The 12,118-nt window shown below is 42.6% G+C and overlaps 1 protein-coding gene across 1 annotated transcript; it reads right to left on the reverse strand.

Moving 5' to 3' along the window:
• Positions 1 to 10,917: 10,917 nt before the first annotated feature.
• On the reverse strand, positions 10,918 to 11,431 carry LOC109216866 (mini zinc finger protein 2-like). Its single transcript, XM_019381084.1, has one exon. It carries the CDS (start codon positions 11,198 to 11,200, stop codon positions 10,922 to 10,924), a length of 279 nt encoding a protein of 92 aa, XP_019236629.1. The 5' UTR covers positions 11,201 to 11,431; the 3' UTR covers positions 10,918 to 10,921.
• Positions 11,432 to 12,118: the final 687 nt, after the last annotated feature.

Raw genomic sequence — 12,118 nt, forward strand, 5'->3', positions numbered from 1 at the left:
TGAACCCTTTATCTAGGAGTTCCTGAAGTTGTTCCTTCAACTCTTTTAACTCCGCTGGTGCCATACGATAGGGAGGGATAGAGATGGGCTGAGTGCCCGGCACCAGATCAATACCGAAATCAATGTCCCTGTCCGGCGGCATGACCGGCAGGTCCGCTGGAAACACATCAGGGAAATCCCTCACAACGGGAACCGAATCAAGACTAGGAGTCTCAGCTCCAACATCTCTAACGAAAGCCAAGTACGACAAACAACCCTTCCCAACCATCCGTTGGGCTTTTAGGAAGGAAATCACCCTGTCGGGTACATAGTCAGTCACTCCACGCCACTCGATCCTCGGAATACCCGGAATAGCCAACGTAACTGTCTTGGCATGACAGTCCAGAATAGCATGGTACGGAGATAACCAATCCATACCCAGAATCACGTCGAAATCCACCATGCCCAATAATAACAAGTCAACTCGGGTCCCCAGACCCCCAATAGTAACAAGACAGGATCGATATACGTGATCCACAATAACAGTATCACCCACCGGGGTAGATACATGCATAGGCAAGGCAAGACAACCACGGGTCGTACCCAAATGATGAGCAAAATATGAAGATACATAGGAGTAGGTAGATCCGGGATCAAATAAGACAGAGGCATCCCTGTGGCAAACTGAGATAATACCTGTGATGACTGCATTTGATGCACTGGCGTCTCTCCTATCCGAAAGAGCATAGAATCGAGCCTGACCACCGCCAGTACGGTCCTCACCCCTGGGGTGACCACTGGCTACCTGACTTCCACTCCTCGCTGACTGAGTGGGTGCTGAAGAAACAGGAGCAGAAGATGAGGGCTGATCCCTCTACTGAGACTGTCTACTACGGAACCGGGGACACTGTCTCCTCATATGACCCAACTCACTGCACTCGTAGCAACGACCTGGAGCTGGAGAAGGGGACTGATGGGAACCCCTCGCTGCAGATGAACCCTGGGCTGAAGAAGCAGGAGCAAAGCTCTGAGATGGAAGGGCACTCAGTGCAGGCTGGCTCTGCTGATGACCCTGATGACGACGGCCTGACGAAGCCCCACTGGACTCTGAACGACCTGACCAAGGAGGTCTGAAGGAACGACCTCTGCTGCGCTGGAACTGGCCCCTAGACGGAGCACCACTGAAACTACCTGAACCTCGAGGCCTCTTAGCCTCCCTCTCCTCACGCTCCCGACGATGATCTGACTCAATCTGACGAGCCGCATCAACTACCTCCTCAAATGTAACTGCTGTAGCCCTTTCTCTAGTCATCAATATGCGGATCGGATAGTTGAGACCATCCACAAACCTTCTGATCCTCTCGCGATCTGTCGGGATCATCCACGTAGCATGCCGAGCTAGCTGTGTAAACCTCAACTCATACTGAGTCGCTGTCATATCTCCCTGAGTCAACCACTCGAACTGACAACGCAGTTCTTCCCTGTGAGACTGGGGTACATACTTTTCCAAGAATACCGTAGAGAACTGCTGCCACGTGAGGGGCGCTGCTCCAATAGGCCTACGCCTCTCGAACTCCTCCCACCAATTAAATGCAGGCCCTGGGAACTGGAAGGTAGTAAAAGCCACTCCACTAGACTCCAGAATACCCGCAGTATGAAGCATACGCTGGCACTTATCCAGAAAACCCTGGGCATCCTCGCCCTCAACACCACTGAATGTCGGGGGCTGAAGCCTACTGAACCTCTCCAACCGACGCTGCTCGTCATCCGGCATAGCTGGAATCACATGAGCTGGAGCTGGTGCGACTGGCGCAACTGGAACAACTGCTGCAACTGGTGCAGCTGGCTGAACTGGCTGAGCTGGAGCTACCCCAGGTGTCTGTAAGCCTTGAACAACCTGCTCGGGTGTGCGAGCATCGGGGGCCTGATGACCACCCCCGGTCTGAGAAGTAGCCTCCGCTGTAGTAGCTGAAATCGCTTGAGCCAGGCCAGTGCAGACGGACAAGATCTGAGCTAAAGCCTCCTGGAGACCAGGAATCACGATGGGCACTGCCGGTGCCTGAACAGGTGCTGCTGGAGCATCTACAACAGGAATTTGACCCTGAGCCTGGTCAACTAGTGCTGGAATCTGACCCTGAGCCTGGTCAACTGGTGGGTCAGCAGGTGCTGTCCCTGCTGTCCTGCCTCTACCGCGACCACGGCCCCTAGGTGGCACTGGTGATCGTCCGCCACGTCCGTTATCACGGGTTCTCGCCATCTGCGAGAGAATAGGATACGGAAATTTATTTTTTCATAGTAACAAGCCGCACGATATGAATTTCAAGAAAGTGAAGTGCTTCCTAAAGGTTCTGTAGCCTCCCGAGGACAGATACGGACGTCTACATACCGATCCGCGAGACTCTACTAAACCGGCTCATGACTCGCGAGGCCTAGTAACCTAGGCTCTGATACCAACTTGTCACGACCCCAAACCCGGTCGTGATGGCACCCAACAATATTGCTAGGCAAGCCAGACCATAATCGTTCCCAAATTAACCGTAAACCTCGAACCGACAATCTAAAGAGATTATAATAGTTTTAGAATAATAATCCAATATTTATAATAGAATAATACTGAGAAAGATACGAAGCTTGATAAAACGCTCCCAAAGACCTGGGGTCACGAGTCTAGAGCCTCTAAAACAATCTGAATAACAATATCTGAATGAAAATACTCAAGTCTGGAAATGTTTATATAAATAAAACTGAAATAGGAAGAGTAGTCAGGCCCTGCGAACGTCAAGCAGCTACCTCAACAACTCTGATAAGCTCTGGGAAACAAAGACTGCTCAGCTATGCCTCCGGTGTACCTGAATCTGCACACAAGGTGCAGGGAGTAGGGGTGAGTACTACCGACTCAGTGAGTAATAAACATATAAAATGTCTGAAGATAAGAAATCCACGAAATGCCACAAAGCAAAGCTAAAACTAACAGTCCAACACCTAACTACGAACTAACAGCAAAACAACTTCAAATATATCAGTCAAGTATAATGTAAAGATGCAATGCAATGCACATGACCGCTACGGCGCGTAGCCCGATCCATTTAACGTCGACGGCGCTCACTGGGGGTGTGTACAGACTCCGGAGGGGCTCCTTCAGCCCAAGCGCAATATAATCATATAATTCGCTGCGGCGTGCAGCCCGATCCATACTCAGTCCACAATATGCATATGAGTCACGTAACAGATTCAATTAATTTAGAAATTTCCAATTTATTAAGAAGAATATACTTTAGATATTTAACTTAAAAAAAAGTGACTTAGCGTTTCATAACAGTGATTAAACACAGGACTGAGATCAATGATTATACAAAGCATGCTATCACAATGACATTCATCCTCTAAGGATGCTACAAATCGGCACAAGGCCCTAAACACGGCAATAAGCCCAGATATATTCAATACAGGGTGCGTATCAGTCGCCAATATAGAAATATTCTTGTTCGGGATGGATTAAGTCTCAATCCCCGGTCATAAATAATCCCGCACCTGCCATGGGGTGCGAGTCACGCCCTACAATAGCGTCACAATGTGATAAGCCGGGGTTTCAAACCCTCAGGCCATCATATACACCAACTACTCACCTCTAACCGGCCGTAGAATGGTCCGCAATGCCTTTTCCTTTCGTATCGACCTCCTCGCGCGTCGAATCTAGTCAAAATCACAACGAATACATAAATATGGGTTAAATAAACATAACCCAATCAAAAATACTCAAAAAGTACTAAAATTCACGAAGTTGGTAAAACCCGAACCCTGGGCCCACTTCTCGAAAAATTCTGAAAATCACACCAACGGATTCCTCGTCTCGCCACGAGTCCGTGCATATAAAGTTTACCAAAATCGGAGCTCGTTTGACCCTCCAAATTCCATTTTTACATCACAGCTTTCCAAGCCCTAGCCTGACCCGTTTTTGATGAATTTTCTACAATTTACATGTAATTTCTGCCATAAATTCGAATATTTAGGCCAAGGAACTTATCTCCAAGTGATTCTCAGTCAAAACCCTCGAATTTCCTTGTTCAAAGCTCTTAAGAACGTCAACAATGAAGGAAAAATATGAAAGGGTCGCGGATGAAATATTATTTTAAAACCCTTCTGTCGCCCAGTGATTTTCGCTTCTGCGGTCCTGCTTTCGCTTATGCGGGACTGCTTCTGCGGCCACATTTCCGCTTAAGCGGTTTTCACTTAGAAGCCCGGACTTCGCTTATGCGACGCGAAGTCCGCTTCTGCGGTTCCTTCAAAACCGCTCCTGCGGCACATTGTCCGCTTATGCGGACCCGCTGGTGCGAGCCACCTTCCGCATCTGCGGAATTTCCCTAGCCGGCCACGACCGCTTCTGCGACCACGTACCCGCTTCTGCGGTACCGCTTCTGCGGTCCATTTCCGCAGAAGCGGAAACACCAGGTGACAGAAAATCTGACCTGCAATTACACCTCAAAACTCTCGTTTAACCACCCGAATTCACCCCGAGGCCCTCGGGACCTCAACCAAGTGCACAGATATGTTCTATTACTTCATTCAAACTTGCTCGTAACATAAAAACACTATCATAAACACCAAAATCATCGAATTACCACGGATTCAAGCCTAAGTTAAACTATAACTTCCGAAACTTGCATTTGATCTAAAACCCGACCTAAACACCTCTGAATGATCTGAAACTTTGCACGCATATCCAAAATCACCTAACGGAGCTACTGCAACTCTCGGAATTCCATTCCGACCCTCGGATCAAAATCTCACCCACCATCCGGAATTCGCGAAAATCCGACTTAGCCAATTCAAGCCTAATTCTACACCGAACCTCCAAATTCAATTCCGATTGCGCTCCTAAGTCACAAATCATCCCCCGAAACTAGTCGAATCATCGGAAATCCATTCCGAGCCTTCTAACTCATAAGTCAACATTCGGTTGACTTTTCCAAACAATCCTTCTCATAAAGAGACTTATTGTCTCATTTCTAATCGAACTCTATCCGAATTACTTCAAATTCTCCAAACGCATATAATGAAACATATAGAAGCATAAAACGGGGAAAACGGGGCGGTAACTCCCGTAACGACGGGTCGGGTCGTTACATCCTCCCCAACTTAAACAAACGCTCGTCCTCAAGCGGGTCAAGAAACATACCTGGAGTCTCAAACAAGTGAGGATATCTGCTCCGCATCTCCTACTTGGTCTCACAAGTGGCTTCCTCCACGGGCCGACCTCTCCACTGCACCTTCACCGAAGCTATGTCCTTAGATCTCAACTTTCGAACCTGACGACCCAAAATAGCCACCGGCTCCACATCGTAGGTCAAATCCTCATCCAACTGGATCGTGCTGAAGTCTAATACATGAGATGGGTCCACGACATACTTTCGGAGCATAGAAACATGGAACACCGGATGAACTCCCGACAAGCTAGGTGGCAAGGCAAGCATATAGGCCACCTCCCCAATCCTCCTAAGTATGTCAAAAGGTCCAATGAACCTTGGACTCAGCTTTCCTTTCTTTCCAAACCTCATAACGCCTTTCATAGGCGAAACCTTCAACAAGAACTTCTCGCCCACCGCATAAGATACATCTCGAACCTTTCGGTCCGCATAGCTCTTCTGGCGCGACTGAGCTGTACGAAGTCTCTCCTGGATCACTTTTACCTTCTCTAAGGCATCCTGCACTAACTCTGTCCCCAATAATCTAGCCTCGCTGGGCTCAAACCAACCAACCGGAGATCTACACCGTCTCCCATATAAGGCTTCATACGGCGCCATCTGAATGTTGGATTGATAGCTGTTGTTATAAGCAAACTCTGCAAGTGGCAAGAATTCAGCCCAAGAACCTCCAAAATCAATAACACAGGCACGCAACATGTCCTCCAATATCTGGATAGTACGCTCGGACTGTCCGTCCGTCTGAGGATGAAATGCTGTGCTCAACTCTACCTGTGAACCCAACTCTCGCTGAAATGTTCTCCAGAACTGAGAAGTAAACTGGGTACCTCTATCTGATATAATAGAAACTGGGACCCCATGCAACCGCACAATCTCTCGGATNNNGCAGAAGCGGAAACACCAGATGACAGAAAAATCTGACCTGCAATTACACCTCAAAACTCTCGTTTAACCACCCGAATTCACCCCGAGGCCCTCGGAACCTCAACCAAATGCACGGATATGTTCTATTACTTCATTCAAACTTGCTCGTAACATAAAAACACTATCATAAACACCAAAATCATCGAATTACCACGGATTCAAGCCTAAGTTAAGCTAAAACTTCCGAAACTTGCATTTGATCTAAAACCCGACCTAAACACCTCCGAATGATCTGAAACTTTGCACGCATATTTAAAATCACCTAACGGAGCTACTGCAACTCTCGGAATTCCATTCCGACCCTCGGATCAAAATTTCACCTACCATCCGGAATTCGCCAAAATCCAACCTTAGCCAATTCAAGCCTAATTCTACACCGGACCTCCAAATTCAATTCCGATTGCGCTCCTAAGTCACAAATCATCCCCCGAAACTAGTAGAATCATCGGAAATCCATTCCGAGCCTTCTAACTCATAAGTCAACATTCGGTTGACTTTTCCAAACTAACCTTCTCATAAAGAGACTTATTGTCTCATTTCTAACCGAACTCTATCCGAATTACTTCAAATTCTCCAAACACATATAATGAAACATATAGAAGCATAAAATGGGGAAAACGGGGCGGAAACTCCCGTAACGACGGGTCGGGTCGTTACAGCTATGGTCAAGGTCGAGCACTCAATTCGGCCCGAATGGCTAGTTCAACACTTAGACATTTTAGAGGAATATTCTACGGGATATTCTAAGAACTTAGGTATTTCAGTTAAGGACCGCTGGGTAAGGGAAGTGTTTTGTATAAATATCATAGTAGAGAGTAACAGAAGGGGGGCTGATAGGAAAACACACACAAACATATACATCTCTCCAAAGGTGAAGATGCTCCCTGATCTCAGGCTCCTCACCGAAAAAGGAGAAAAGAGCTTGCAATCTCGGTATTCATCTGTAATTCAACTTTATCAAATGTACGGAGGTCGGTCTTGTTCAAGAATTGTGACTCTTTTCATTTATGTATTCTTCATCATCATTTGATATTATTGGAGCAGTCATCCTTTTCTTACATTATGAAATTCAATCGCAACTGTAATCAAATTTTATGTTCAGCTATGCTTGTTTATTCCTATATTCTATCTCAGATCTAGAATAAATTGTCCATGGCTATGATTTGCCCCAAATCTTCTTATTTAATTAATTTAACAAAAAGGCCTAATACTTTTTAGTCAAACAATTTGGTGCCATCTGTGGGGAGTTCTAGTTAAAAAGTTTAGTTTCTTCTAGATCTAAAAAAAACACAACAAATGCCCCATTTTTCTTGTTTGCACAAGCTAACAATGGCAGGAAAAAGAGAGGAAAGACTGAAAGCAGTGATGGGTGTCACTACTAATGTCCAAGGCACCATCAAGGAGGTGGACAGGGAAGACGAGGAGAATGAGACGCCGAGCGCCTCACCGGGCAAAGTGATTCACCTCCTCCTCGTGGGAGTGTAACCGCTTCATGAGAAGGGAGCCTTCAAGTCAACGATGGAAGAAGCGCCGCCTGCAGTGAAAAAGTTATTGAATGCGTGGCTCACAAGTACCCTAAGCAGTATACTCGACAAACCCGCTCAGGGGGCTGATAGGAACACACACACAAATATATACATCTCTCCAAAGGTGAAGATGTTCCCTGATCTCAGGCTCCTCGCCGAAAAAGGAGAAAAGAGCTTAGAATCTCGGTATTCATCTGTAATTCAACTTTATCAAATGTACGGAGGTCGGTCTTATTCAAGAATGGTGACTCTTTTCATTTATGTATTCTTCATCATCATTTGATATTATTGGAGCAGTCATCCTTTTCTTATATATGAAATTCAATCGCAATTGTAATCAAATTTTATGTTCAGCTATGCTTGTTTATTCCTATCTTCTATCTCAGATCTAGAATAAATGGTCTCTGGCTAGGATTTGCCCCAAATCTTTTTATTTAATTAGTTTAACAAAAAGGCCTAGTACTTTTTAGTCAAACATGTACAATCTAGTCTTGGGAATTTGTTGTGATTATCACCATGTTTGCTTGTATCACCTTTATTTCCGCATTTATATAAAACTCTGCTTCCTAATATCTTGTTTTATTGGTTTAACTGTTGTAAGAGATTGACTTACCTAATTTTAGAGATTAGGTGCCATCACGATCCTTAAGGTGGGATTTTGGGCCGTGACACTGCTACCATCATCAAATAATTAAACTCACCACCATTTCTCACGATAGCTCAGCCAGTAATGTAGCAGAAACAATCGGTGTTGTAGTTGGGTAAAGAGACCATATAAAAGATAAATAAGCAAAATGCTTCCTTTCTGAAAAAATATATCTATAATTTACTATACAGATAATGGAGAACATGGTTTTTTAATAGTCACCACATAGTGGTTTTGAGGCTTTGGGAGATTCTGTCAATTGGGCACAGAAAGAAAGTGCTGGAAATCCATAAAACACGCACCTGCGAGGCTGTTTCATTTACAGATTTGACACATACCTGATTAGAATTAACACTTACCTAAAGCTTGCTCCCCTCCTTAATACCTAACATTGAGAGAACACACTTTTTGTGCTTATCCAGCTCACATGACTTTTTATTAGGTATTGGAAACTCATAGACTCAATTAATTCAAATTTGTATGGACTAGGACTTTATTGGCTCAACTAATTCATATTCGTTTCGAGTGGCCTAGGGATAAAACGCAATTTATATATAATCAAGAGGTTTTCTATTGCTAGATCTCGAACTTGAGATATTTCGTCAAGAATAAATGGATTTCAACCCTCCTACAAAGCATGGCAGGATTGTGCATGCTAGTAGTAGTAGTAGAGCTAGAAAAGTTAAAATCTTTTTGGCAATCTCCTCTCTGTTTTGTAGGCACTTGATTGCCTCCACCTCCCAGAGCTTTATCAGTCAAATTTTTGCAATCGTCTTTTACTCCCTTTAGATTGGCTATCACTTAGTTCCATGAAATAATATGATAAAAACTATAGTTAGTATTGCAAGGATGATAAAAGGTTAGTGAATGTTCCTTGTTTAATAAATTTCACTTATGGAAGAATGCCTAACACTAAGGATAGAAATTTTGAAAGGAGAACTAAGCTAGCGTTTGGTTATAGATTCCAAATTTATTTTGAAAAATCTGATTTGGGTGAAGTTTGGTTTGAAGATGAAAATGTGTTTGGACATATGTTTTCAAAATATATTTTCCAACTTTATTTTGGAAAAACATGTATATAATTCCTAAGTTTTGGGATTTTGGCCCAAAAGCTGATTTTGGGATTTGAGATTTGAGATTTGCGATTTGGCCAAAATATGGGCAAATGTATGGCCAAAGATGAGTTTTGAAAATAAATCCAAAATTTATTTTGGCAAAATTCATGGCCAAACAGGACCAAAGATTAAGCTAAAGTAAGGGATACTTTTTCCAGTATTCCATCCCTAGCTAGCACTTCAGTTAGCAATCAACATATTAACTGACCAAAAGCACTGAAAGGACAAGACAGACCACCACCAGAGCAACATTTTATTAGTCACATATCGGGCAACCTTGACAGGTACTGAACCTATGCTTCTTATAATTAAGTCTTTTTATCATGAAATGAAATGAAACGAAACGTCATAAATAGAAGCTCATATACCAATAAAATATATAAGGTTTTTCTTTTTGTTGACCATTAGGGTTAATTATACGTAAAATGTATCATAGGCGGCCGTCGTGAATAAGGATGATTTTTTTTTTTCGATGATTATTTCTCCTAGAAGTTTAAAATAAAAGTGCAGCAAAGATCATTTATGTGAAACAAACATGCAACTTAGTACTTACTCACATTCAGTGTTTAAACCAATCTGCATTAATTTATCACTATTAAATTATGAATTCAGGTAGTTATACACTACTTAACTATGGTTAAGTGAAAGAAGTATATGTCTGTCCTTTCTTATCTTGACCAATAATGTAACACCGCAGACTTTAGACAGAGTTCCACATCAACAAAACATAAGATGGATGCTGGGTATATAAGTTCACAAGCCTTAAACCCTGGCGACGCGTTTTAAAACCGTAAGGGCCTAGGCCCAGAGCGGACAATATCACTAGCGGGCTGGGTAGTTACAGATGGTACCCTAGACTTTAGACAGAGTCCCACATCGCAAAACACAAGAGGGATGCTGGGTATATAAATTAATAAGCATTAAACCCTAATGACGCCTTTTAAAACCGTGATGGCCTAGACCCAAAGCGAACAATATCACTAGCGGGCTGGGCTGTTACAAATAAGCCCAGGCCTTTTCAGCAACATCGCTTCTCTAACTGATTTCTTTAGTGTCGGCCACAGGTATAGAAACATTTTTAGCTTGGGGCAAACTGCTAGTTAAAAAGAAGTGCTTGTTATGCAATACTTCACGAACTCCTTATGCATAATACATTAGTTTTTACATTATTAGGTAAGAAATTTGAAACTAACGAAAGCAAGCAACAACATATAAGCCTAAAAAGTCCTTGCACAAAACTTGAAAAATCAGACCATATAATGTCTTGTCGAATTGAGCACCACATCTTTTCTCCCCAAACATGTAATTATCATACAAAATATCGTTCACTCTTAACAATCAACCATGCAAATCATTACAAACATTCTCACTTTCACTTATATAAACACGACTAAAATGGAACATCAAACAAAAGAAAAAGAAACAAACCTTCCCTTGGTTCCTAAACAACCTCACTTCTATAAAAACATCCCCAAGGGCATCTTACATGTTCCAACCGTATACCAGTGCAAAGAAGTTAAACTTACTTTTTTAAGTCGGAAAGGAACAGTCACAAGCAACTTCAGTTTCCACTTCCCGTCGATGAAAATTACGGTGGCAGCCACAGGCTGCACAAATAAGGGCGCCGGGAGTTTCTTCCTCGCCACATGGCATGAACTCCCGACACCCATCAACCGCGTATCCGCCAACACTTGCTGCATGATTTTTTTGGCACTCTCTATATCTCACTGTCCTAATAGTAAATGATGAATTTGTTGAATCGTCGCCTGAAAAGTCATCCTTCATCAAAATCACTTGACGTTTTGTCATCTCTTTAGTTTGAAAAGAGAGATGGCAGATGTACGGCAGAAATTTCTCAGTTAGCTACAGTATGTCGTAATTATTTTCCATTGGAAAACCCTAACCCTAGAAGGCATATTTATATAGCAAGCTTAGTGTTAGTACAAGCTTCTTTTTTGCTTTGGGTCGTGGCTTACTGTAGCAAGTAAACGTTGATGCATTCATTACTCATTTCTTTTGTCTCTTCAATGATATTAATATATATTTATTCGTGTCAATTGGGGTCTCTCTCCTAAGGTAAAGTCTAGAATAATCAGACTGAAGTGATTGCTCAACTTCCAATTACGTATCAAATTTGCTTTGCTTAAAAAGGATTGACCGCTCTATAATTTTTTAAATTAAACATATCATAAATCATTAATTAGCTGTGTTTCCATAATTAGGCATGTAATAGTGACTGATTTCTTATATAGCAACATGATAAGCTTGCTTTTATTTAGACTAAATGAATGTAGCTCCTAGAAGTGATAGGCAGCCTGCTCGAAAATATAGAACTGGTACTCCAATTTTTATTTTATTTTTTGTTTACAATATTGACATATTTCAGTGTTACTAGTCTCACTTTGCATGGACCTGTAATTACTATTCAGATGAACTGGTAATATGAAAAATCTTTTCCACTCAGACTATAAACTCATCTGGTAATTAGGATTTACTTGCACGAGAGTAATGTTAAGATCGTTGCCACAATAAAATAAGATGGTGAGTGCTCAACCAAAAAGTTTTAAGCCTTTTTTGTTAATCAATATAATAAATAGACAAAGGGTGAATCTAAGTTAAAAGTAATAAATCCGAGATCTGAAGTTCAACAACTAGGACGGTACGGAACCGTGTTCAAGTCAACGAATGCCAAGTTAATACATAATGATTGTTAATAATATGAGAATG

Source organism: Nicotiana attenuata, unplaced genomic scaffold (genome assembly GCF_001879085.1).
Source record: "Nicotiana attenuata strain UT unplaced genomic scaffold, NIATTr2, whole genome shotgun sequence".
Taxonomy (NCBI): Eukaryota; Viridiplantae; Streptophyta; class Magnoliopsida; order Solanales; family Solanaceae; genus Nicotiana; species Nicotiana attenuata.